This window comes from Lissotriton helveticus, chromosome 4_1, assembly GCF_964261635.1.
Source record: "Lissotriton helveticus chromosome 4_1, aLisHel1.1, whole genome shotgun sequence".
NCBI lineage: Eukaryota > Metazoa > Chordata > Amphibia > Caudata > Salamandridae > Lissotriton > Lissotriton helveticus.
This window is the reverse complement of record NC_136063.1, coordinates 1,888,630,188-1,888,656,647: the sequence shown is the minus strand read 5'-3', so window position 1 is coordinate 1,888,656,647 and position 26,460 is coordinate 1,888,630,188. Positions and strand designations below refer to the sequence as shown.

General features: G+C 45.0%; 1 protein-coding gene across 4 annotated transcripts in view; it reads left to right on the top strand.

Moving 5' to 3' along the window:
• The window catches only part of LOC144827733 (sodium- and chloride-dependent neutral and basic amino acid transporter B(0+)-like), a 3,091,484-nt gene that overhangs the window by 141,773 nt on the left and 2,923,251 nt on the right, over positions 1 to 26,460 (top strand). For all 4 annotated transcript variants that reach the window (XM_078685937.1, XM_078685938.1, XM_078685939.1 and 1 more), the window contains one exon: positions 14,506 to 14,637. In XM_078685937.1, coding sequence (XP_078542063.1) covers positions 14,506 to 14,637 — 132 coding nt within the window. The remainder of the gene's footprint in view (positions 1 to 14,505; positions 14,638 to 26,460) is intronic.

The window sequence follows — 26,460 nt, the reverse complement described above, 5'->3', positions numbered from 1 at the left end:
TGTTCTTTTCAAATATTTCGGTATTGAATGCTAACAAAAAGGCATTTTGTTTGGTTTTGCTGAGAGCAGGAGGGTGACGCTTAGGTGCGCCATATTTAGTACTTTTCCCTTGATAAACTTTCACTGGGCAATTTACAAACCCCTCCCAGGGGCGACTCGCCCTCTCCTCCCCGTGCTCATTTAGCTGGGTCCCTTCTACCTTTGATTTTTCACCACAGACAATTTGGTTTGGTGCCTAAAAAGGTTGCAGTTTATTCACATATAACATGGTTGTACATTTTCACATTTATTGGTCATTCATAACATCTATGATAATGCCTATCACATTGATTGTCCTTGTTAACCAGTGGACCCACTCAGGAGCAGACAGGCCAGGAAATTGCGCTGAGAGGGCCCTTTGGAGCTCAGGGGCCTAAATGCACTGCGGGGCCTGCGGAGGCCTTTGTTACGCTACTGCTACATACAGAGCACCAAAGTACCCAATCTTTTAGGACAGATACAAAGAGTCCAAAGACAGATGCCAGACAAGTCTAGCACAACCATTCTTTGTATCAAAAAGTTGTAGTCTTTGTTGTGACGTGGTAAATTCGGACACACACTCAAACACAATGAGTTTTTGAAAAGGAGGTTGATTACTGTATCTTAAAGTTAAAGTGCCAGTACACTTGAGACATAGGCTCCCTATGTTTAGATTTTACAAGTATGGACTACATGAGCTAATGGGTTAGCCAATCGCTCTAAACAGACTACTTAAGTGCCAGGGTTTATTTTTTATCCCATTTACCGGTATCCCAATCATTTGGAAATACCTTTACACAGGCGGACAGCTCAGAACTGGACATTTGGGCTCAAGGTTTCTGGAGGTGTGAGCCTTGTTCAGATTTGTGGCCAACAAGCTAAATTTAAAGAGCTATATATCCTAGCTGTTAAATTTAGCTAGGGGTTACCTTCTCGGGACAAAAGAGGAAGGAGGGATAGTTCCTAGGGAATAGTGTTCCAAGTGTAATACACAGGCTACTCTTCCTCAACGCTATTGAGGGATGAGAAGCAAAGACCAGACACTTGCTATTCTGTGTAATCAGTATAATTTTGGATTTTCTCGTCCACCGGACCAGCTTCTCCATCGTGGCTAGAATGGTCTCCCCTTACAAAGGCATCACAAGTCTCTTGGTCACGACAATGATCTGTGGTATGATGCCAACATTCTCTAAGAGCTCAGGCAACTTGTGGTGCCATGACCAGCCAAACCGCAGGCACTGAAATTAGGTCAAAGCTCAACTGTTGTATGTGACGGGAAACAGACATCACACCACTCTACATTCATGTGAAGTGAATTGCACTACATAGGAGTGGACTAAAGGGATTAGAATTCATTTAAGTAGCTGCTCACAGGTCCAGCTACAATCAACAAAAAACCTTAATTCAAAATTCAAGTCGCAAGTCAACCAGCAAAGGGCATTTTTCAAGAGATCAAGCATGCAAACAGGTGGACCTGATGTGAGAGGGAGTTCATATGATCCTCAAGTCAAACATCTATTAAAGAAAATCCATTCGACAACATCTGGCTCAAAAGATGCAGTTTACAGGGACAAAACAACTTCTTCTAGTAGGGGACAGAGACATACACTCGCAGCTTTATCTCACAAACCTGGATAATAAACGTCGGCACTGTAGAAGAACGTTAGTCATTCTTGTAGTCTTGTGTTTATTTCAGAAATAAAATGAATCCAACCAGTAAAATCCCATAAATAAGATTCACAACAGCGCTAAAACATTCATCTCTTCAAACAAAAAAGTCTCTTGTTCAAAAACAACCACAAAGACATCCTTACAGGTATGTGCACACGTTATAACACATAGCTGCCAAGGTTTCAGAGTGCCTATGTGTGACATTTTCACAATTTCGGTGTAATTATGAGTGACATTAAATGACTATGAGTGACACTTTCTCGCATGCAAATATCATGCAAGGAAGACAAAGGAAACATAGAAATTTCAGAAAGTACACTAACATGAGCAACTAGAAACTCTAATAAGATCTTAAAAGTGCTGCAAACCACCAGAAATGGAAGGGCACTAACCTAGTGCCATTTGAACATGACAGTACTGTTAAACAAGGCTAAGTTGGACATCTGTATGTGTTGTGAGGCAGGACAGCAGAAAATCAATTAAAACAGACCCTACCTTAGCCATCCTACGCCGACTGGTCCACCTGGATTGCTCCTTTCTGGTAATCAATTAAATGTAGAGTTGAGCATCTGCAGTCTGGACTCCAGGACGCTCTCTATCCCACGGAGGATTAATAATTAATATTTAATTTTCACAAATGCATATTAATAGTCCCAACTAAACTCCCGTAAAGATCTGCACTACAATGCAAAGAAGTCCTTAATATGTGAATAAGTGGTTGCAATGGATACACTACAAGGCAACACAATAATTATTTCTTCTTTTTTTAATAATAGCCAATGTCAAAGTAATGACCTGCACTATAACCAGTTTTTTTATTTAAGATTCCGTGTGAGCATCATGTGACTTGTAGGATATGATCTCTGTCCCTAAAATTAAAAAGTCAGGCAACCACTGGTTATGGAGAGGTGCCAGGAGGGGGACATCCCCTAGGTACTCTGTGGGCATGCTCAACAGAAAAGAAGGACGATTGCGTTCCCTGTAATATTGTTTTTACAAACCATTTCTCTAGGTACAGTTCTATAGATGGGCCCTCCGCCTTTTTCAGGAGGCCCACTATTCTCACATTATTCTAAATTGAGCTACCTTCTTGATCTTCAATCCTTCTTTGGAGATGATCTATCTCCTCCTGCATTGCCCAGAGCCGTTTATCAGAATACGCCACCGTGGGGCTCAGTGCACCCAGCTTTGACTCTGTGTTTTCAACACGTCTTTTAGCTTCTTGTGATCTTCTTGGAGGAGGCCCATGTCTATACTTAAGGCGTCTATTTTGGGTTCTAGGGTGGATTTAATATCCAGTACAGCAGACAAGAGTTTGTCGAAGCGGCGGGAATGCCCAGAGAGAGTGGACGTCAAGGTCTAACCTGCAGCATCAGTAACAACTATGGACATTGCAGCACCCCAGCTGTCAGCAATTATCCCCGGAGATTTGACGGACTTTGGACGTACCATTGCGCATGATGTATACAACCAGGTGGTAATATGCCTGAGGATAGCTGTCTATCCAGGTAGCAGCAGATATGAAGAGAGGTCAATAACTGTTCTCCAGCAATTCAAGAATCAGTTATGGACCATGCCCGGCATACTCGGGGGAGGACACGGGCTGCAGGTGCAGCAAGTATCTGCCAGTCATAGCAGAAGGCACCCGGACACAAACGCGCCAAGTCAAGCAAGCACTGGCACGCCACTTGGGAAGATCAAATAAACCTCTGCTTCAAATATTGGAGGTGATTGAGGCCAGATAGGTCACCTGATGTGGGCTTGGGCAGTAGTTGCAAGAACACATTGTGGAAGGCACCCCTCTGTGTCGCTGCTAGATCTCCCAGCAAAGCGTATCAGATTAGAGGCAAGTTACAGATGGTGCTGACAGTTCTGAGAGGGATGGTGATCCACCATAGGTAGTACATGAAGAAGCAGTGCCAGTCACTGGTTGCTGTATACAGGAGAGATGCAGCCCAAAATATCAGTGATCCCAGGCAGTCTTGTCACATCCACGCTATTAAATGCCCACGTAGACATCGGCGGGGGGTGTATAGTGACAGTAGGCTGCCCGGTTGGGTATGTCCCAAAGATATTCCTTTGGTCTGCTTGGTGATCGGAGTGGATATTCAATGAGGCCCTGGGGTTTGCTTTCCCTGGGCGCCGTCGGAGGTAGCAGAGGGAGCCTGGCATCTCCACCGCCCCAAGGTCGGCTGTGTTGATAGTGCTGTAGGGATGATGGCAGGCCCGTGTGTCACAACCCCGGCCAGGCAGGAGGTGGGATGAAGGCTTCAAGGCACCAGGTATTGACCCACCAGGCCATGTTGTAAGCAAGCCTCGATATTTGCCGTTTGCAGCAGGGCAGCAGCCGCATGTTCCATCCCGCACCTCATCAGCGATAACCGGCCCAGTCCCGGACTGCACAGAGAGCCTCCCGCAGACAGCACCAACCTCCATTCTTGATATCTGGGCGGTGGTGGTTGGTGTCTGTAATACTCACTTCCCTCAAGCAGGCCTCCACTGACGCCAACAACTTAGGTGCACTTCCGGGCCACACAGTCCTCGGCCTCAATCTGGGTCCAGCGCGTCCGGTGGCATGTCACGCCTGTGAGCACCACATAATTAAGTGAGTTGCTCACCAAGAACAGCATCAAACAATGTCTCCACTCTGTCGAGCGAGCCGAGCCAGCATTCCTGTATGATATATTGATGGGTGGGGATTATACATGCAGGGTGTTCTTTGGACCATACACAAAGCTTGTTACAGTGTGTCCGATGTGGCTTCCATCTTGACCACGCCCCCAGCAGGCAGGTTTAAGTTAAGAGGCAGTGTGTAAAGTATTTGTGCAACACTTCAAACAGTAAAAACACCGCACAAAAAGATGCCACACCTGGTTGGAACATTAGAGCTTAGTTTAATGAACAAAACAAGACCAAAAGGACAAAAACCAAATAAGTGTAACCAGAGTTGCACATTTTTAAAGATTAAATGAAATTATAGTGCCTAAAAGCTTAACGCCCCAACTGGGGCTATCTGGTTACATTAGACTAGGGTAAATCTAAAAGTTCTGGTCAACCGCGATGGAGCTTGGGTCGGGTACAAGACCAGCCTTAGTCCCCTTAAAAGTACCTTGGATGCGTCCTCGACGGCCCGAGATGCAGGAAGCAAAAGGCGATGCATCAGTGTCTAACCACAGGATTAAAGGTGATGCATTTGACCCGAGTGTACAAAGTCAGAGATGCCTCCTAAACTGGAGACGATGTGCTACACAGTTGGTGATGCGATGTCTGCTGTCCTTGCAGCAGCGGCAATCCATCAGCGTCGTGGCTGATGCGCCGGTTCTGATGGTAGCAGCACTTTATACCCACTTCCAAGGGCCGGAACTGGATTGGCACCACTTGTCAGGGCAAGACTTGCATCAAGCAAAGTCCAGGTCCTGTTGCAGGATGAGTTGAAGTCTTTTATGTTCCTGATACTTAGAACAGATTAACATGCCCTTGGAGTCACTCTGTGTTCACGTGAGACGCGTCCAGTCCTTCTTAGTCAAGGCAGAGGGTAGCTGGCATCAGGGCAGCACAGCAAAAAAGCCGTTCTTCCACAGCAGCAGAGTGGCAGTGCTTTTAGCAGCACAGCAGATCTTCCTCCTGGCAGAGTTATTCACAGGTCCAGTGGTGTATCAGTTGGTAGGGTCAAAAGTCAAATTCTTATATCCAGTGGAGCCTTTAAAGTGGGGGAGACTTCAAAGAGGGTCTTTGAAGTGCACAGAGGTCCCGCCTTCCTGGCCTGGCTCCAGACTCACTACAGAGGGTTAAGCAGTCCTTTGTATGGGGACAGGGGAGAGCCTGTTCTGTTGTAAGTGAGGCAGTACTCACCTCCGCCCATCCTTCAAGCCAGTTAATGGTCCATTGAGGCCCATTAAGTCACAACTAAGCTCCCATTGTGTGAGGCTGTTTAGAGGGAATGAACAAAATCCATCTGTCACTCACCCCAGACGTGTACTGAAGACAAGCTTTAGGCCCACATTGCTAAGAACAGAAAAAACGTCATCTTTCTAAAAGGAACATTATTAAAAGGGCATTCATACATTTTATTTCATTAGTAAAGAGGATTTATCATTACCATTCCAGTGATATGAAACATGACAGATGTACTCCTTCTCAATCAGGAATTACTGCTGATAAAGTGTAATAGGAATTCACAATGGACATGTAAAACTTAAAGTACATGTCCTACCTTTTGATTACATAGCACCTTTCACTATGGGTTACCTGGGGCTTAACTTAGGGGTGACTTTTATCTAGTAGCAAGCATTGGCATAGCCAATAGGTCTCCCCTTTGGGACCTTATAAGTACTTAGTTATCCAGCACAATATCCTTGGTGCAACAACATCAACTTATGCCTGGCTAAACACTTATAAGGTCAAAAAGGCAAGACCTATTGGCTATGCCAATGCTTGTACTTTAAATATTGTCCTGCAACATTTTTCTTTAATAGCACTACGGCCCTCCTCCTTTGGGACTTGCGCAGCCTGGATCCTGCGTATCAGCCTTTAGAATTTATAAGTGTAAAAAGCCGACAGGGGTAATGTCTGTGTTGGTATTTATGCAGCCTAAACTTAGATGTGGAGCAACGGAGCCCTCAACATTTTTCGCGGTGTTAGGAGATGATACAACATTGTATACATAAAGTGGGGATTTACATTTTCAAATTACATTCTTACATTACATTTTTAACATCTATAATTTCATTTCACATCTTTGCATTTTTTAGTCAAAGGAAGGGCTTTATTTAGGGACTGGTGGGTGTTCCCCTGATCTGGTCATGAGTTCCACCACATTGGGGAACTGTCCACCACATTTAAAGATCTCCGTTGTCTGGATGGGATCTCTCTGCTGTGAATGGAGACGCTGCCATGCCGGCCCCTTCACAGCAGCGATGTTTGCCGAACTGATGCCATGTTTACATCATCCACCCAGCAAAATCTCAAACGAGTAAATGACCTCAATTGCTTAAGGCCTGATTCCAAAAGGCATTTGTGCACCTGGATCTGAATTTACCAAGAGTTTGCACGGGCACGCATGGCACGCTAAGCTCTGCAAAAAGCTGCAAAAGTATTTTGCGCTAAAAGTTGACCCTTGCGCTCCACCCAACCCACCTTGCTCCAGCCCCCTGATAATGTATCCAATGCTTGAGGGGGGCATATATGGTGGAGTCTATTGCAAAAACCTAAATGTAGGTCCAAAGCCAGGTTTAAAAAGAAAAAAGAATGATATTGCTTCCCCCTAACACCAAAGAAAAGCAAGGGGTCATGCAATATGTCCCCATATATAACTACATATAGTATGTATGTTTTAACATAAAGCACACATCTTATATGCCTCTTCCCGGATTTGCTGTCTAGATGTAGGAATAGGTACTGGAGTGTGTACATTCAGTGCCTTTGCTGGACAGCGCAGACTCAGCTTGACCCACAGCGAGAGGCACAACAGCCAGATTTAGAGCAACGGCCACTAATGATGTAACCAGGAGGCGAATATGAACTGAATTTGGTGCTGCGCTGTCTTCCACCGTCTCGCAATGCAGTGCTCCAATTTTTTGTGCAGCACTCTCCTGCGTGAAGGATAGTAAATCGGGGTGCTGATTTGCAGTTTGGTGCAAAATCTGCATTATTTCAAAGTGCAACTCAATTGTAATGATACACATAACCTGAATTTGCACTCCTAAGTGGGATTACTTACACAGAAGATTCCACCCGGTGTGACTATATTTTCTCTGTCTGCAAATTTGTTGATTGGGGCAAGTTGTGAGGGGTGCGGGATGGAGACACCTATTGTGGTAGCTGACCTCTCGGGTATTCACAAACTTTGATAGGCCCATTCTAATTCTGGGAGCGCTTAGTGGTGTGCTTCTGAGAAGGGCAGGAGTAAGTCTATCTTCAGAGTGAGAATGTGGAAGGGTTATTGAGATATGGCATTAGTTATGGTGTTGCACATTGTGTTTTGTCATTCTTGTAAAGCAACACTACAGATTTCTGTGCAGTGTTGCATTGCTTGATTCTCTGTAAATCTGGATCTATGAGCATAACCCACTCATGTTGGCTTTGGAAAACATATGTAAGAGGAGTAGATGTGGCCTAACGACCGGAGCTGCCGACTTTGAAGCTGGGGAATCAGGTTCGAGCCTTGACGTCGTTACAAAAGCCTGTGATTCTGGGCAAATCACTTAATCTTCCTGTGCCTACCAAAACAAATCTGTCCTCGTGTAATGTAACTGGTGCTCATGTAAAGCACTCCAATACCTACCTTCAAGTTGAGTTTTCTCTATATAAATCCGCAAAAAACAAAAGTTTGCATTGTTAGTAGCAGCACCGGTGCAACTCCAGGACCTTATACCTTTTTGCAGTCTTCAATAGAACTCAAAATCACAATCCCATCCCTGTTGATACACAGCAACTACTCCTGGTCATAAATAAAACCCAAATATCACTGATGCATGTACCCTTGCCTCCTGGTCCTCAGTACTCCCAAGGCCGCCTTTGTCACGGTCAGTCTTCAAGTGCTGTGCACCATGCTCTTTGCCTGCATGGGAACCCCACAACCAGTCCTCCTTTAGTTCACATCTTTTCTTGTCACCAGGTAACATTATGTCCAGGTGGACTCATGCTGGTCACCCCAAGCTCAGAACACTCCATTCTTTCCCTGTAACCTTCTGTCTTCACATTGAACCTTTGAAGTTCCTATAAAATGAGCAAGATCTCACCCCACACCAGTGAACCCATGGCGCATGTCATTAGCTGCTGAGATACTGCGTCTAAAACACAGCCAGGGCATCATACAATCATAGAAGTCTCAAAGGGGCCATCCATCCAGTGAATAATGTCACAACATTTCTCAAAATCCAAGCAGACGTCATCAAATAAAGATACGTTCTAGAATACTTGTTGTTGATTGTTAGTGATGCGGGACTGGGTAAACATAATGTTATTGTCTTCACTAGAAGGTCCCTTTAAACTACATCTGAGCGGCGCTAGGCTCACGAGCCTCAATGGTGGCCTGCACCAGAACGAAGATCAGCTCAACATAGTGCGACCTGGTGTCTAGTATTCCATGCTCTCAACCTGTACTAAGTTACTAGACCTTTACACTGATCGCTGCCTCCCCTACAAAGAATATGCAAAAAAAAAACAGTGCGCATCCTGGTGCAGAGAAGTCTAGCTCGCAGGGACCTTCCTCTCAACCTACACTTTCTGCTCTGTGGTACAAGGATTCTTTCTTTTCCACATCAAAAGCGCCACATTTGTATTCACCAGCCTGCCTGACTCCATCCTCAACTTCTGGAAGCCATCTTTCATGCAACTCAAGGGTGATCTACCGACACATATACAACCACACCACACCCACCCTCAAAAACACACTGGGTTCTCCTTCCAAAATGGGTCAAGTTCAAATCAACATTTATCGTCTTAACCTATGGTCTAAGGACCCCTGGGGCCCCCCGAGGCATTCTCAGAGAGTTTGTGACTGTTATACAAAATTAAAAAATATTAAAATTAATAACTTAAAATTAATAAAGAATACGAATGCAGAAGCAAAATAGAAAATCTGAAAACTTTTTCTATATTTAATTGTAAATGAAACCACATTTTAAAATGTTTTAGCATTTGTTTGGGGTATGCTTGTTTTCATATTTTTGTGGATTGATTTGACTTTCAAATCAGAGAAATTGCTTAGGTCAAGGGCCCCTAGCTTCCTAAAATGATTCGGTTGGGGTCCCCGGATTCCCGTATTAATTCAGTGAGGGGCCCACAGAAGTTAAAAGGTTAAGAACCCCTTATCTTGAAAACCATCACACCAATAAACTGGACTGCGTAGCTCAAACCCTCTATCGCAGCACCTACATCACAAACCCTATGAAGCCGGAGCTAAGGTAACTGAGGAAAGAGAAAACAAAAGACAAGACTTCTCCTTCGAGGCTCCATGCTCTGAATCTCATCCTTCAGCTGACCTTCAGCAAACATCTTAAGACCCTCCTTTTCTCCCACCCAACCCATTTTCATCCCCACTTGGTTACCTCAGCATAACCCACTGTACTTGCTTTTTACTCCTGAATTTATATAAATGTCAGTCGGTGCTTTTGCACCTGCTGGTCTCTGCATTTAGTTATTGTCCTACACAAACTCTACTTCTAGACTCTGGGGCTGGGAGCAAACTATTTATATTAACATGAAACAGTACTGTGCTCCTCCGAGCCTGATTACGGCATGCGTACTTTATGCAAGTGTAGGTCCTGCGTAAAGGATGCCACTATGAGTATGCATAAAGTACGAATCTCGTAATTAATCGTTTTTAAACTTCAACCCAATGTGCTTAATCACACTATGGGGCCAATTTACAAAAGTATTTATGAGTACTGGAAGTAGTACAACAGAAGAGCTCTTTTACGTAGTCTTACATGCCTTTGTGAAAAAAACTGCAACTTCCAACTTCCTCTTAGTAAAAGTCCAAAGAGTCCCTTTCTGGTTGCACTAGTTGTACAGGGATATTCCCAGAGTATTCCCATTTTAGAGGGTTTGGGACTAATTTATACAGTTATGTGAAAGTACGTAAACGAGTACTACATGAGTACTTGTTTATACACTCTAAAACTCCTTTGTGAATGCCCCCTATGTGCAAAAGACAGGAAGCAAGAAACATTTTTTTCTCTCAAAAAGCGGATAACTTACAAAGCACAGGTGGGACAAATGTGACACCCACCTGACGCCTAAAGTCTTATCTGATATCATTTATATGTATCTTGGATAACTATGGGAGCCATGAATTCCAGAATAGACATCCTTGCCACCCTCTCCCCCGCTCCTTGTGCACCTCACTAGTGTACGACGCTCACACTGTCTACTATACAGCAAATATCCATTCTTTCTGATGTTAACTATTATATCATTGCTCCCAAGGGCATAGCTGGGTCTCGCTGTTTGACCTCATTGTCACTGGTTAGAATCCTGGAGGGACTGCCTGGCCTTTCCTACTTCCAAGTTCGATCAAATGTGTACGACTGAGTAGATTAAAAACAAAACAATCTTTTAGCAACAAGGTGCCCGAGATGAACGTTTGCTTAAAAGATACACATTTTTATCATGGGTCTAACATTAATACAAAAGGTTACAATGGCTCCAGGGCCTAGGGGGGAGGTGTCGACAGCACCCCAATTTCTGGAGGTCTTTCAGAACCTGCCAAGAGAGGGGGTCCATTTCCCTTGATTACATCAGGCTCCACGCCACCATTACCATATCATTGTGCCTTCCTGGTTAATAACAGTGTCTCCGGGTGCTATGAAGCACTGGTAATGTGGGCGCTATATAAACCACCTAAAGAAACATACAAAGTAAAGTAAAGTCCACATTTGTAAAGCGCACAATCACCCGTAAGGGTCTCTAGGCGCTGGGGGCCGTCGGGAAGATTAAGCGAGCTATTGCCCAGTGTCACATGGTGCTGGGCTAACCTGCCGCCGGAGCCGGGGATCGACCCGTGGTCCCCAGATTCCAGCGTCAGTCGCCCTGGCCGCGGCGCCACACCTCTTCCATACACACAGAGTACACAGAGACATGGCCGTTCCTAAGTGTTTTTCGTGTCCATATTTCCAGTATTATTCGAGAACAAACAGAAAGATCTATGGGCCAGATGTAGGTAGGACTTATTTACCAATTCTTAATTACCGAATTTTACTGATTCGGTAATTAAAAATCGGTAAATAAGAAGGGGGGACATGTAGGAGCATCCAGATGTTTCTTTAACCGAATCGGTAAAAATCTGTATTTCCCGATTCGGTAAATACCGACCGGTAATGCCCGTTCATTCCTATGGGCTTTGAAGCACATAGGAATGAATGGGCATTACCGATTCGGTATTTACCGAATCGGTAAATACCGAATTTCACAAGGGTGCAGGGGGTGTCACTTTGACACCCTCTGGCACCCCCAAAAGAGGCTCGGGTGCCATGTCGCAGGCATACCTGCCCTAAGGGCAGGTCTGCCTGTCATATGGCATAGGTGTGCATGCACACATGTGCATGCACACCGGAATCGGTATTTTACCATCAATTGAATTTGATGGTAAAATACCGATTCTGTAAGGCTTGTGGGACTCAGAAGAGTCCCACCTACATCTCAAATTTACCGATTCGGTAGAAATACCGATCGGTAAATTTACCGATCAGTTTTTTTAACGAATCAGTTACACATGCCCCTACATCCCATTTCTGTAATACCGGTCAGTAACGGCCGAAAATACTGATTTTCGGCCGTTACCGACCAACCTACATCGGGCCCTATATTTCTTCTAAGAGGGTAAGATGACTTGTTAGAGTTTTAAGGGGCCTAGGCTGTGACTGCATAACAGGCCTCAGCGCCTGACTTCAAGTGTCAACAAAGTGGAGACACTGCAGCCTCAGGCCCATGTGTGCTGTGCGCAGAGTCGGTCCGGCACCTACAAGAACTTGCAGAACAACAACTCATCTTTCAGCCCCTCTGGCTCCAGATCCCTTTCAATACTATACAATGCCCCGTCGAGGAGAGTGAGCTTGAGTGGGGTTGGAAAGGAGGCATTTTTTTAGGTTGCGGAATGTTTTCAGGTGGCCGGTTGCATTGAAGTGCACGAGTGCCAATTTTACTAGCTTGGGGGCAAAGCTGGGTCCAAGGGGGGCGACTCCCTCAAAACAAGTGAAGGTTAATGGACTTCACAGTAAACAAAAGAAAATTCGTCAAGATGGCTGAGCTTGGTAAATAGATTTCCTTGGTGCCTCGAGTAAACATGCTTTTAGGAGGCTAGCGACTTGCTGCTGGGTACTTACTGTTTTCACTCAATATAAGTGAAACACCCCATGTTTGCTGTATATTGTCTCCAAGGGGTACATCTCCCACCACCCACAACGCAGAGAGGTGTGTGGCAGTGATGAAAGAGCGTTGTACCTAGCTAGGACCCGTATGCGGGCGCAGCGCGACACCTTCTCTCATGCCCTGACTTTGCTTTGTAATAACAAGCACGCGCGCGCCTCGAGCGGCAGAAGGGGGAGGCGGGGGGCTGCGCGATTCACTTGCGGGAGTAATAATTGCTATCATATGGCGGCGCTCGCTCTCACAATTGAATCGCCAGACGTGCACGCGTTGCCATTGAAGGCAAAGGAACGCGTGCACGTGTTTGGCTGAAAAGCCAAAGCAATAGCAATAGGTAATTTTGCCTATGCAGCGCATGCGCGCTGCGTTGGCGAGACCTAAAAAGGAAGTTTCAGGCTTGGCAAAGAGTTTTTCATACTATGTCCACATGGCAGTGTAAACTGCACACACACGCTCTGCAGCTGCAGGCCTCAGACAAGTTTAAAAGGCTACTTGAGTAAGTGGCTGCAAGCCCACTAGAAGCATTTAATTTACAGGCCCTGAGATCATGTAGTGCACCGTAACAAGGATTTATAGGTAAATTAAATATGCCAATTGTGGATAATCAATTACACTGTGTTAAGAGGAGAGAGCACATGCACTTTAGCACTGGCTAGCAGTGATAAAGGACTCAGAGTCATAAAGCCAATAAAAAGGAGGAACGCAGAACGTTTGGTGTGACCCTCCAGTTAGGGCCATTTTCCAACAGGGTTGTTGAAGGCAGTCCTCAAATTCTACCGACCTGATTTAGATGGGTTGAAATTAGAGGTTAGTTTTTACTGCCCGTCACCCTGAATGTAAGGGGCAGTGAAAACTGCTAGATGCTCCCCATGCCATATGAGAGGCCTCCCATAGTGAGGGGAGCATTTTCCTTTTTATTTTTGAAAAGAAAATAAAGCTTCGGAACTTTCTTTTTGAAAATGAAAAATAAAACAGCTTGGTGCAAGGCTCCATCATGTTGACAGAGCTGTCCGCCAAATGTCAAATAGCATTACCAGGAACCGCTGTGATGGAAGTACCTGCCAGTGCTTTAAGAAGTGTAAGTTTGAAGAGCGACTCTTTGGTTAGGGTGACGTCTCCCTGATGGAGAAATGGGCCACCCACTAGCATCTAAATTAGGTTCTAAATATATTATATTTATAAATAAGGCAAGATTGTTATTGAGACAGTGGCATAACCTATAATCTGCCCTATTAGAAGCATATGTCCATCAGCTATGCTTCAAATTCGTATCACCACCTATTGAACAACAAGAACCAATTACAGCCACTGTCAACATATAAGGACAATAATTTGCTTTATTTTTTAAGAATTCTTTGACTTTGGCAGCCAGCGGCTACCTGGTCTGGTGATTCTCTGTCAACAGGGAAAGGCCACAAATGTAAACTTGCATTTTAACCATTCGCTGCTGTTTCCAGTAAGTACTTTTTTTCTTGCACCTTGCACAGCGGTTTCTGTATGTTATGTAGAATTTTAACTTGCTTAATTCTCACACATTTTATTAAATAAAATATTGAAATGGCTTTAATTAACTAAAATAAATACTTATTTAGACTGCATGCAGTTTTCTTGCACTTCCCCTTCTTATGCCTGCTTTTTGTATTCAGGTGCAAATTGAGGACGAATTAATAATGGTGCCCCAAACAATCAGTCTGTGACTCCCCTTAGAATGTTTTTTGTTACTCTGCACAACATGTACACCGATTAATTGGTGAGAAGTGCGTGATTTGGAATATATCTAGTGCCTTTATCTGCATGTACACATGCACCAATAATGAAATTTACAGTGTATGGGGATGTTCAACCTCATGTACCAAATATCTGTTTTATTTATGAGACATCTCTTGAATCGGAATTTGTTATTTTATATATATGAATGCTATTCTAAAAATCAACTTCCCTCCTCAGGTGCATTTCTCATTCCTTACATGATAGTACTGGTGCTTACTGGAATGCCTTTATTTTTTCTGGAATCTTCCCTTGGACAATTTGCCAGCATAGGGCCAGTTCTGGTGTGGAAAGTTGTTCCAATCGTCCAAGGTAAGTATACACATTCATTGCATTTTATACAGTTTTATAGTAAAGCTAAATTCATGTCATAAATAACATTTGTCTTTTCAAGATTAACCAATACCTGCGCAAACCAGCATTGACAAAGCAATAGGCCTAGGCTTTAAATGGTGAAGCCACTAGATTTGCCAGTGCTTGCTTGCACTGGCATGTAAACACATGCATCCATATGCATCATATGCATGTCAAGCAATTTTAAAATGGGTTTCCAGTTTAAGGAAACATATTCCAAGATGATGGCCATGCGGCATGACGTGTGTGTTGCGATGCAAATGGGTTGATTCGTCATGATGCTACATATATATATATATGACACGAAGTTGATGCCAAATTTACCATTCGATATTGGTGGATGCCCTTCTCAGGGTTGTCACTTATACAAATATATACAATGTGCATGAAAGCACATACTAAGAATGTAGCAAAGTCAAACTGCATGGCACTACAAAAATTAAAACAATGTTTTTTTAAATTATATAAATAATATGACAGGAGGGGCAGGGGCGCAACAGTAGAGTGGGCAGGAGTGGAGAAATAAGAAATCCTGCTGAGCAGTGGAAGAAAGAAAGCAAAGTATTTAAAAAAACAAAACAAGTGCACAGTTAGTGGCTGGGAAGGTAGCACATTGAGCCAACAACATGATACATAAGCACATTCTCAGAGTTCACCCAATATGTCGTTATAGCTTTCTAAGTCTTTCTCATCAGTAATAAATAATTTGAGAAAACGGCGCAAAGGCCCTACCAGAGCGCAAAGGCACTGGTAGGGCCTTTGCGCTCTGCCAGCCAGAGTTTGCTGACCGTCCCTCGAGTTGCTAAAGCGAGATGGGGAGGCAAGGCGTTTTCCTCCCTCGCTCCTAGACTTTGGAACGAGCTCCCCTTGGAACTCAGGAACCAAGAATCTCTTGTCCTCTTCCGAAAAGGCCTTAAAACATTGCTCTTCACTGAAGCCTACTCTATACTCCCTATATATGTACCTGGCTATTTTCCATCATCGGGCAAAGTTGCGCACTACAAATCTCCATTCAAATCAAATCAAATCAGTTATCCGACCGCCGACCAAATAGTACATAATCTCCTCTATTTACTAAGCAACCTAGAAAATGGTTCATAATGGCTGGTGTTTAGCCAGGCATAGGATTATTAGTAGAGATGATGTACAATTTGACCGCCAGGCAGATAAATATTGTGAAGGAGGTCATTATTTAGCCATTCATAAGGTGCGGGATGGGCTCTTTTTGACCTTCTTATGGAAGGCCTTTTGCTAGCTATAGGCTTCCTTATAAAGGGGCTTGTGTTTGCTTAGTATTTCAAACCTGGCAACACAGCTGCAATCGACAAGCAGATCCAAACTGGGAATGTAGACAGATAAGTGGTATGTGGTCCCCAGAGGGAGTGACACATACATTAGGCAATTGGTGCTCTGGGCACAGTGCTTTGGAACACTTGTAGGAGGTAAATTAAGGGAGGCTCCACAATGGGGCTTCTGGGGAATGGGGAAGTGAAAGCAGGAGAAAGGCAAGTAATACATCTAGGTAAATAAATGAAGTAGTTCACTCTGCTGCTTGTGAATAAACACACTTGTTCATACTATTCACCCAGCAGAGTCGATTTAGGGCAACCCATGTCATGAGTGGCCGCTTCAGCCACATTTCCATTTTAGTCATCCATACAATGCTTCTTGGGCATTGTAGTTTAGTTTTTTAACATGCTAAGCAGTGTAAGGTCCAGAGCAAGGTCCTGTCTCTACTGAGCCCTAACTTTTGTCCTTGACAGTGGTGTCTCAGCAAAGGAAATATGGAAGCCAAACAAATATGAATTTGACCAGCTTGGAGGCTTTACCTGTCTATAGTCATTGTGGTGGGGGGCTGGGGAAGAAAGAGGTAGGACCAGTAAAAGGAGGAGGATGACATGTTTAAGAATAAGGGCCAGGGCGCGAACCGCCAACTGGACTAGGACGATCAGAACCACAAGAACCAGGACAAGAACCAGGTCCAGAGAGACCCAGTCTATGAGGACCATGGCCCCAATGCCAGAGGTGACTAGGAACAAATAGATGCTGAGGGTCAGGAGAAGAAAAAACAGGACTAGGTATACCCGGACCATGGTGACCGGGATCAGGAGAGCCAGGAGTATGTGGAACTAGGGGATTTGAACCCTATGGACAAAGGGCCCGAAGGAACAGAAGGACCAGGGGTAGAAGGAACAGAGGGCTTGGACCATACAGATGAGGGCTAGGACGGACTGAGCACACTTATCAGGACCAGAGGGATGAGGACAACCAGAACCGGGAGTAGCAGATTGAGGCATATAGATCACAGAGGAGCAGCACCAGGAGACAAATGAAACACCAGTGGAAAGAAGGGCCAGAGGCAGGAGGACCAAGACCACTGTGATCACATTAAGGAGGACCAAGGGGTAGAAACGAATAGATCAAGACCGGAAAAGCACAGCTAGAAAGAAACGGGGCTAGCAGGACTTCGAGACCCTAGATTGGAATGACCGGTTATACAGGACCGGAACTTGTTGGCCCAGTGCAATCAGAATCAGAATGTTTATGAAGGTCAGACTCAGGGGGATCCTAAACCAATGATGACAAGGACTACATGAACCAGGGTGGCCCACAACATGGGAACAGGGAGAACCAGTCCCAAAGGGATGAGGAAGACCAGACCTGAAGGAGCATGACAGAGGGGATCAGGGTTATATGGACAAGAATATGGTAGAACAGGCAAACGAGGGGACCAGGAGATCTAGTCAGACTAGGATGGGGCAAGAACACTGGGGCACTAGGAGGACTAGGGAAAATAAGGCTAGTGGGACCAGCACTAGAAGACCTGTTGTAGGAGTACCAGAAAAATAACAAAAACTAAGACAAGGACTTAATGTAGCAGGAGAACCAGGAGTGGACGGACCAGGAACAGACAAACCGAGAGCCTAGATAAACCATTGGAGCAGGACCAGGCGGAAAGATGTATGAAAATTAGGGTAGGGGGATGCAAAGATACAGTAGCCTGTGAAACAGGAGACCAAGGATACAAAGGACTAGGTTCAGGGGTACATGAGAATGGTGACAAGACAGACCAGGAAGTACAGGGCCGAGAAACTCTTAAGGCTTCCATGAACCAGAGGTCAAGGAGCAAAATAACTAGGAAAGGCTAGGATGATCTGTGGTGGACTAGGATAAGTTATTGCTGAACCATGAGGGCAAGAAACATGAAGACTAGGTCCAGGAGGATCAAGACCAGATTGAAGAGGAGTGCGAAGATCAAGACCTAGAGGCTGTCACGATTGCACGGTGCGGCGGGAACATCAAACTACAAAATGGCCGCCAGTCTGGAACATGCATATACGGGGACAGGTCAGGCATTCTAAAGCCCGGCCTTCCCCGATCAGCAGCGCTTCGCGTTCAGTGTGTGAAAGCTCTGACGCCTTACCTGATATCTTCCGGGTCGACGCGCTCCTCGCATCAGTTTCGGCGTTCGCTCAGCGTTTCCCAAGTCGGGTCGTCTTTCCTGGCGTCCTCTGAATCACATTCCGGATATCGTTTACCTGCATTTGAAAGAAAAGGAAAGAAAATAAAGAAGCATCATTATATCATTCGGTAACAGCACTTTGCGCTGGTTTATTATTTTGTCTTTATTTTGTATATTACTTACCTGATTTCGTGACTTTGGACATTGAAGGATTCCACGCTGTTCTCTGGGTTCTAAAAGCCATTGCGAGGACAGTAGGTATAGAGGAACAAATAAAAAAGAAGACAAAGACAAAGAAGTATTCTTTTATTATGTGAATTCTGGGCTCTGCGCTGACTTATTAGTTCCAGTATATTTTGCTTTAAGCCACTTACCTGATCCTATGCTCTCTGCACTGTGAGAATGCGCTCACCACTTTGAGATCTAGGAGGAATAGTTAGAACAGTTTTTTACCTGAGCAGAAGGTGCATTTATTTTGCTACATTCAAGCTGTTTCCCATGAAGATTCTCTTTCCATGAATAATACGAGGTGAACAGGTAGGCACACATACAGATCCATGCATATAGTATCTTCCCATATACAAAAGGTTCTCTTACTTACCTCACTTTATTGTCTTTTCTAGTATCAGACTCAAGCCTTCAAAGAGGCAATGGCTACTAGTACCATAAATTAGGCCAGACAGAATAGGGACTAGGAAGACCAAGTGTACCAGTGCCAAGGGCATGTTAGCACAGAGGACTACGTGAACTGAAAGGATCATGACCAGGAGGACAGGAAACCGATCAGAGTGGGCCATGAAATTAGGGGTAGGGGACAGGGCTTTGATTACCAGGAGAGGCAAAGCAATTATTATGGGTAGCTGGACCAAGGTAAGGAGGATTAGTCCAACAAGGAGAATCTGGATCAAGAGGGCAGCATCAATGGCTGCAGTACCAGTGGGACTAAGAGGACAAGTAACAGATCAAGGAGGACCAAGACAACCCAAATTAAGATGGCCAGGACGCAATAGGCTAGATAGACCAGCACCTGTGGTACCTGTGCTAGGAGGTTAGGGGCGAGGAGAATCAGGACAAGGTGGCAGGGCCAAGAGAATCAGAAAGGAACAGAGCCAGATGGCCCAAGACAGACTGGGGTAGCCAAGAAGGGCCAGTATGGCCAAAAAGCAAGGTTTATGGTAACAAGCACAATAGTACAAGAAAGACTAGGATGACTAGAATGAAGGAGACCAAGGCTAGGAGGGTTGTGAACCAGGTCCATGAGAACTATGCCCAGGAGAAACAAAACTCCAAGGGCCAGCCAGGACCAGGAGGATCAGTGCCAATGGGCACATAATCTCAAGATGGACAAGGGCTATGAAAAATAAGAACTGCACGACCATGGCCACGAGTACCAGAGACATGAGACCACATACACAGAAAACCAGGGCCAGAAGGAAAATGTCTAGGAGGAACAAGAAACAAATGAAAGGTCTAGGGGTCCAGGAAGATCAAGGCAGGAGGACCTGAGTGAGGAGAAAAAGGAGGATCAGGACCAAGGACATCAGTAACCCTTGAAGCTCCAGGCGACAGGGCTAGGAACAAGATAGTCGGGAAGATGATTAACAGGATGGCCAGGTCCAGGATGACTGAAGCAAGGAGGACCATGATTATTTGGTGTAGAAGCATGAGGACAAAGAGCAGAAGAATCAGTACCAAGGATACAAGGAGGATCAAAGCCAGAAGGACCAGGCAAGGAGGATTAGAAGGATCAGCACTAACAGATTAGGAACAAACCTAAGAGTGCCAGTGGGACCATGGCCATAGGACAAGAGCCCAAAGTCCTATGTGGAGCAGAATGAGCAAGGCTTCAGGGTAGCAGGACGAGTTTGAGGAAGATCAGCAAGACCAAAACATCCAGAGCCAGGAAGATTAAGGAGTCTGGACCTGGATGTCAGGTTGACGACAAAGACAGGGAACAGGGCAAGAAGAATCAAGATGGCCCAAGCAAGGAAGAATAAGTGTGCCGGGTCTAGAAGAGCCAGGACAACAGGGCTAGGTAGAGAAGAACCCAACAGATCAGCAGGCTCATGGTGAGAAATAGTAGTAACAGGATCATGAGACACCGGAAGGGCTAATACAAGGAAGAGCCAGTATCAGGGCCAGGAAGAACTAGAACAATGAGCATCAGATTCAGGAAACAAGTACTAAGGATGACCAGATCTTGTTGAACCAGGGCCAGTCTGCAGCTCCGGAGGACCAAAACAACCTGGAAAAGAAGATCTTAGAACAGGACCAGCCGGAGGAGCAATACCAGAAGTCACAGAAGGACCTAGAGAAGAAGGAAGAAGACCAGGAGCAGGAGGACACCCAGGTTGTTCTACAACACATGTGTTAGTATATCCCTTTTGTAAATCGTATTTATTAATTTCTTCTTATGCTGTCAACCCAAAGAAACCTCTACCTTATTTAGTCCACATATAGAACTGGTAAGTATTTGCTGACAAATCAGAGCATGCAAGGTAAATAAAAAGTCAGGACAGTGACCTCTGAGTGATAGCAGGCACTGTTTGATGTTTGGACTGTAGTCTGAGGTTGGATCTGAGGGCAGAGGCTGTCATCTGTCCCGTGCAGGCACACTGTTGTTTTCCCTAAATTACATGAGCATGTTGCAAACAGCCCTCTGCTTTGTGCATGTTACTATACAAACTTATTTTGCATTGTGCCTCACTGTACTTTCATACAGAACCTTCTGTTGTTTCAAGTTCTGTTCTTTCCTGGGATTTAGTCTGAACACCGTAGACAAGGTTAAACAACAATGCCCCTGGTTATTTTGTTCTGGTCAGCCCATGTACCATGGCTCGAAAAATCCCAAAAATTGTACTAGTCCTGCAGGACTAGTACCTTAAAAAATGTCCTCGACCTAATTGCAACCTACTTGACCTCCGCCTCTGAAAGCAGAGCAAATGTGACAAAATCACAAGATTTAAAGGCATCTTTATTGCTCATTAACTTTGTGAGCAGTACAAATGCCTTTAAATCTTGTTATCTTGTCACATTTGCCCCATTTTCACAGACAGAGGACAAAGGTTGGTTTGTTTTCCTACTCGCCAGAAAGGGCGAGTAGGGCCTTAAAACAGCTCGACCTTGTTAAATTTAGCTCAACTATGCGAGCGGTCGAGTGGAATTTTCGAGCCCTGTGTACCCAGCCCAAACATTCAAATGCAGCTGTTGTTTAGGAACACAGGTATGCACAGATAGGTAACAGACAGTTGGAGAGGTATCTTTCAAGGGAAGTGATCGTGACAGCACTTGAGATGTAGAACTTTTATCTGTGTATGCTAAGGTACAGGGTCGCTGCCAACACCCAGAGATCTTCTAATATATCCTCATTTTGCTTCTGTAGAAGAGGAGGGAGTTAGGCCACCCCGTCTTATATAATGACAGCTCCTTTTATGATTTATGGACTACTTACTATGCTGTCCTTATTTGTGTTAGGCATCTTCTCACTTATTGTGGCACATATACTGCATACTAGAGCACAGTAGTTAAAATAAACATTTTAAACTTTTCTCCTGTCTCTGTCAGATCTTATTGTAGACTAGTACAAGTGTGAGAGCGAAAGGGTGTGTCCTGTAATCGCGATTCCTGAGAGGGTCGGGAGTGTTGTGTTCTGGGGTGTCTAATCACTTGTTCCTCTTTGAGTGAGTAGGAGGGCAAGTGAGACACTATACCTAGTCGGTACCAGGCACATGGGTACTATGGTGGTAGGATGACTCAGTTCCTGGCTACTAAGATTCTCTGGTCCCAAGCGTAATTCTGTGCCTATGCAGAATCCCTGCAACGAGTGACTGAAACTTGGCACCGTGGTCCAAAGGTGGAAGGGTAAAAAAGAATGAGGGATGTGAAGAGTTGCAGAAAGGGTTTGAGAAACTTAGATGGCTGAAGTCAGCAAAATTGGTTAATGGCGAACAAAAAGGGGTCAAACGGGTCTGACAACCAGCAAGGAGGAGCTCAGGAGTATAATTAGTCTCAGAGGAGCAGAAGAAAGGGTGAGGGAGGCTCCAGATAGATAGTCCTAGTTGACCTGAAGAGGGGTTCTTAGTAACAAAGGGCTCTGATTGCCAAATGTGATAGCACTGGGCACCAACGCCAGGAGTGTTAGCTTCAGCACCAGACACGTTGTCTAGATGAACGCTGGTGGATATACATATGTGCAAGAAGTGTTTCGTAGGCCAGCAAAGATTCAGTGAATGTCAAGACAGCTAGAATAGGCTGTATGACTCACAGACCTTTGAGTTGACATTCCATATGCGTGTATGTGCGGTGGATCTGTAGCAAGTGGGTAGTAGTAAAACTCTGTGTGTGTAAATGTCTAAGTACAAAGACCAGTGGGATGCATTTTGCATGATGTTATAGAGGTTAGATACTGCTTCTCCAGACAGTGGAGATTGCATCCCTGTGGCTTGAGAGTGGAGATCGAGATAATAAAGTGAGGGATGATGGATAGAGGTTAGATACTGCTTCTCCAGACAGATGCGATTGCATCCCTGTGGCTTGAGAGTGGAGATCGAGATAATAAAGTGAGGGATGATGGATAAAAGGCTCCCCACAGAAATTCTGTGAGGTACTAGTTAGCAAAGGGCTGGATTATTAGTTCTTCCTGAGTGACAACATAGGGTAGATGTTAGGATAAGCATAGAGGGTTCTCTTATTGAAGGTGACAACTTTGCTAAGCAGGGCTGCTCTTTTATTTGTGCTTTATTTTCCTGGGGGCGAGCTAAGTAGCCACTACCTGATGTTTTACACACCCACTTTTACTGTCAAGGTCAATTGAACAATCTGGGAAGAATGAATGGCTGAATCAGATTTTTTGGTCATCACTTGCCTGCAGTGATAGTCCTATTCTGCGTCACATATCCAGCCTCTCCACAGAGACTGACAGTCCAAGTATAATCAAGTACAATATGGAACAATCATAATTCCCATAGGGATCAGAAATGGCCTTTGCTTGCGAAAAAAAGGCCTCCTATGCAGATAATCCCCGGGATAGTAAGGAGCCAGAAGGAGTCTAAAACTACAGAAGTATTACAGTGAACAAATACTGAGGGAATCATAGGGCACAGACTGTATAGGAGTTTGGCTGAAACAGAAGCAGAAGACTGTCATAGAGAGATTGAGACATTTCAAAGATGTACAAGGATGATCAGAGGCTGGATGGAGTAGAGGCAGAGTCCTGCAGAGAAAGAACAAAGACTCAAACAAGAACAAAGAGCCCAAGGGTCCTAACTTTAGGACTCCTAAACTGAGAAGAATCCTAACTTTAAGACTTTCGGTATTCACAGAAGGCATTGAGGAGTCCTAAAGTTAGAAGTCCTAACTGTACTACTCCTAAACTGAGAAAAATCCTAACTTTAAGAGTTTTGGTATTCACAGAAGGCATTTAGGAGTTCTAAAGTTAGGACTCCTAACTTCTGTGAATACCGAAATGAGTAAGTGCCTTCTGTGAATACCAAAATGGTAGTAAGTTTAGGATTTTGTCTTAAGTTAGTTCTGTGAATCGGGCCCCACGTGCTCCCAATATTAAGTGAAACTTCAGCCGTTAACTGCCAATAGGCATACTTGTTCAGAATATCTACTACTTAATTCTTGACAGCACAAATTCTAAGGATTGTTCACCAAATGGTACTGCATCTCTGCTTTTTTTGTCAGTGTCTGAGTAAGCAGTGAAGCTTCTTTGCTATCTGTGTGGCTGGCTGCCAAAGAGTACATGATCTCTGCTATCTTAGCAGTGACTAGGGCCCCGATGTAGGTAAATCCCATTTACCGATTTTGAAATACCGAATTTTACCGATTCGGTATTTCAAAATCGGTAAATGGGATGTAGGTCCCAACATCTGGATTCGTTACCGAATCCTTAACAATTCTTTAATTACCGATTCGGTAAATACCGAATCGGTAATGCCCATTCATTCCTATGGGCTTTGAAGCCCATAGGAATGATTAGGCATTACCGAATCGGTATTTACCGATTCGGTAATTAAAGAATTCACAAGGGTGCAGGGGGTGTCACTTTGACACCCTCTAGCACCCCCAAAACGGGCATGTGTGCAATGTGGCACACAGACATGCCCTAAGGGCACGTCTGTCTGTCACATGGCACATGTGTACATGCACAGATGTGCATGTACACAGGAATCGGTTTTTTACCATGGATCTGTATTCCATGGTAAAATACCGATTCTGTAAGCCATGTGCTGATGGAACATAGGCTACCTACATTTCATTTTCGGTAATTTTACCGAATCGTTATCATTACCGAATCGGTACATATTACCGATTCGGTAATGATAACGATTCGGTAAAATTACCGAAAATGTGCCCCTACATCTCCATAGCCCTTTACCGATCGGAAACGGCCGAAAATCGGTATTTTCGGCCGATTCCGATCGGTAAAGGGCTACCTACATCGGGCCCTAGGTAACTAGTGAAGATTCTTTGCTGTTTGCATGGCTGCTGGCCATATAGTACATGATCTCCGCTATGTTGTTGAGGGCCGGGTAAATAATGAAGTTCCTTTGCTGTTTGCATGGCTTCTAGCCACAGAGCACATACTCTCTGCTATCTAGATGTTGGCTGGGTGAATACAGAACTTTATTTGCTGTTTGCAGGGCAGCCAGCCAAATAGTACATAATCTGGGTGATTTAGTCAGTGGCAGGGTAAATAATGAACTTTGCTAGGTATTTACACGGCTGTAGGTCAAATATGCATCATATCTGCTATTTAGTGAGCGGTCTTGTAAATACCAGGGGAAATTCACTATTTTCCTGGCGGACTGGTAAACAGCAGCTCCCATAATGTGAACTATTTTCCACTATTATTTACTGAAGAGCTTACATCAAGCCTTATTGAAATAGCTTCACCATCGTCATTTAACACCAATAGTTCCCAGATTTATCCAGAATGTCTGCAAAAATTGTCGGAGCAATCACAACAGTTTTACAGGAAAATGGTACTGTATAGACGTTTTATGGACTCAGCTTTTAACAGGAGTATGGCAAAATACATGAAAGCCAGCTGCAATTAATTGGACCTGTAAGAAGGTGAACAGTGAGGAGTCACGTTATTGGAAGGCACACATATTGGCGTTTTAGGCCACGTTCACACAGGGTATAAATGGTCTGTGTTGGTTCAACATGATAAGGTACATTTCTCCGTTCTTTGGAAACAGGATGTATTTGGTGATGGAAGTGTTCGACGGTTGGAGGAAGGAAAAAATGTTGAATACATTTTTTTTAAGAATGACAACAAAAAGAGGAAGCTGGCGGCTCTTTAACAGAGCTCCTGAGGCGGCTGCACTTGTGTGCGATGTACTTACTCATTATGGGGCCGGGGAAGCTTTACAGGGAGAAGACCCCTGTCTGAACCCCATGCTGTCCATGAAGGCCACACTTGCGGACTCCAGGGAAACGGGTGGTCCTAAACTGTCCGGAAACTTATCAGCATTTTAGCAAGGACCTGACTGCGTCTATTTCCAGCTGCTGTCTTCGCATCCCCTCCCTCACAGTAACATCACCAACAAGACTGGGGCAGGTGATGGCCGGACCAGTAGGCTTCTCGGCCCTCTGCATCACGGTTGGCGGCTAAAGGTACATGCCCCTTGGGAACAAACCACCCCACTCACGGCCCAACTGATCATCAGCCCACAGCAGATATCGACCTCAGCAGTCCCTCTCCTTCAGCTTCTCATAGCTCCCTGCGTCAGCGACCACTGCTGTGACCTACGCTACTCGACCACAAGCGGGACCATGAGGGTGACAACTCAGGCCTTGTTGCACCGAATCCGCCCCATAAACAGTCTCTAGGGACCCGCCCTGTTTACATCAACTACTGCTGTGGGGCTATTGCAAGAGAAACCAACACCTTCCAAAACCGCTAACTGACAGCCTAGACAGCCGCAAATGAATCCCTACAATAGTCTTTGAACTTGCAGTGGAGTGGTGTGGCTCACTGGTTAGAGGCGGCAGACCCGGGAGCAGAAGTCGGCCCGGGACCAGGGTTCAATTCCCGACGCGGCAGGGTCGTGGACCAGGGTCAGCGGACTTGACAATTCTCGCCTCGGTGCCTACTATAATCTGGGGTCCCACTTGGCAACTCTGGGCATTAGCTTGCCTAATCTCCACAACGGCCCCATCAACGCCGGGGATGCCTGGCTCCACCTTGGGGATTCCCAGTAGGGACCATCCCAAAGGGAAAGCCAGGACGGGTTCCCCAGCGGTATACAGCGCCGGGACGCCCCTTTGCTGGGGCAGCTGTGCGCTTTACAAGTATACGACATTTA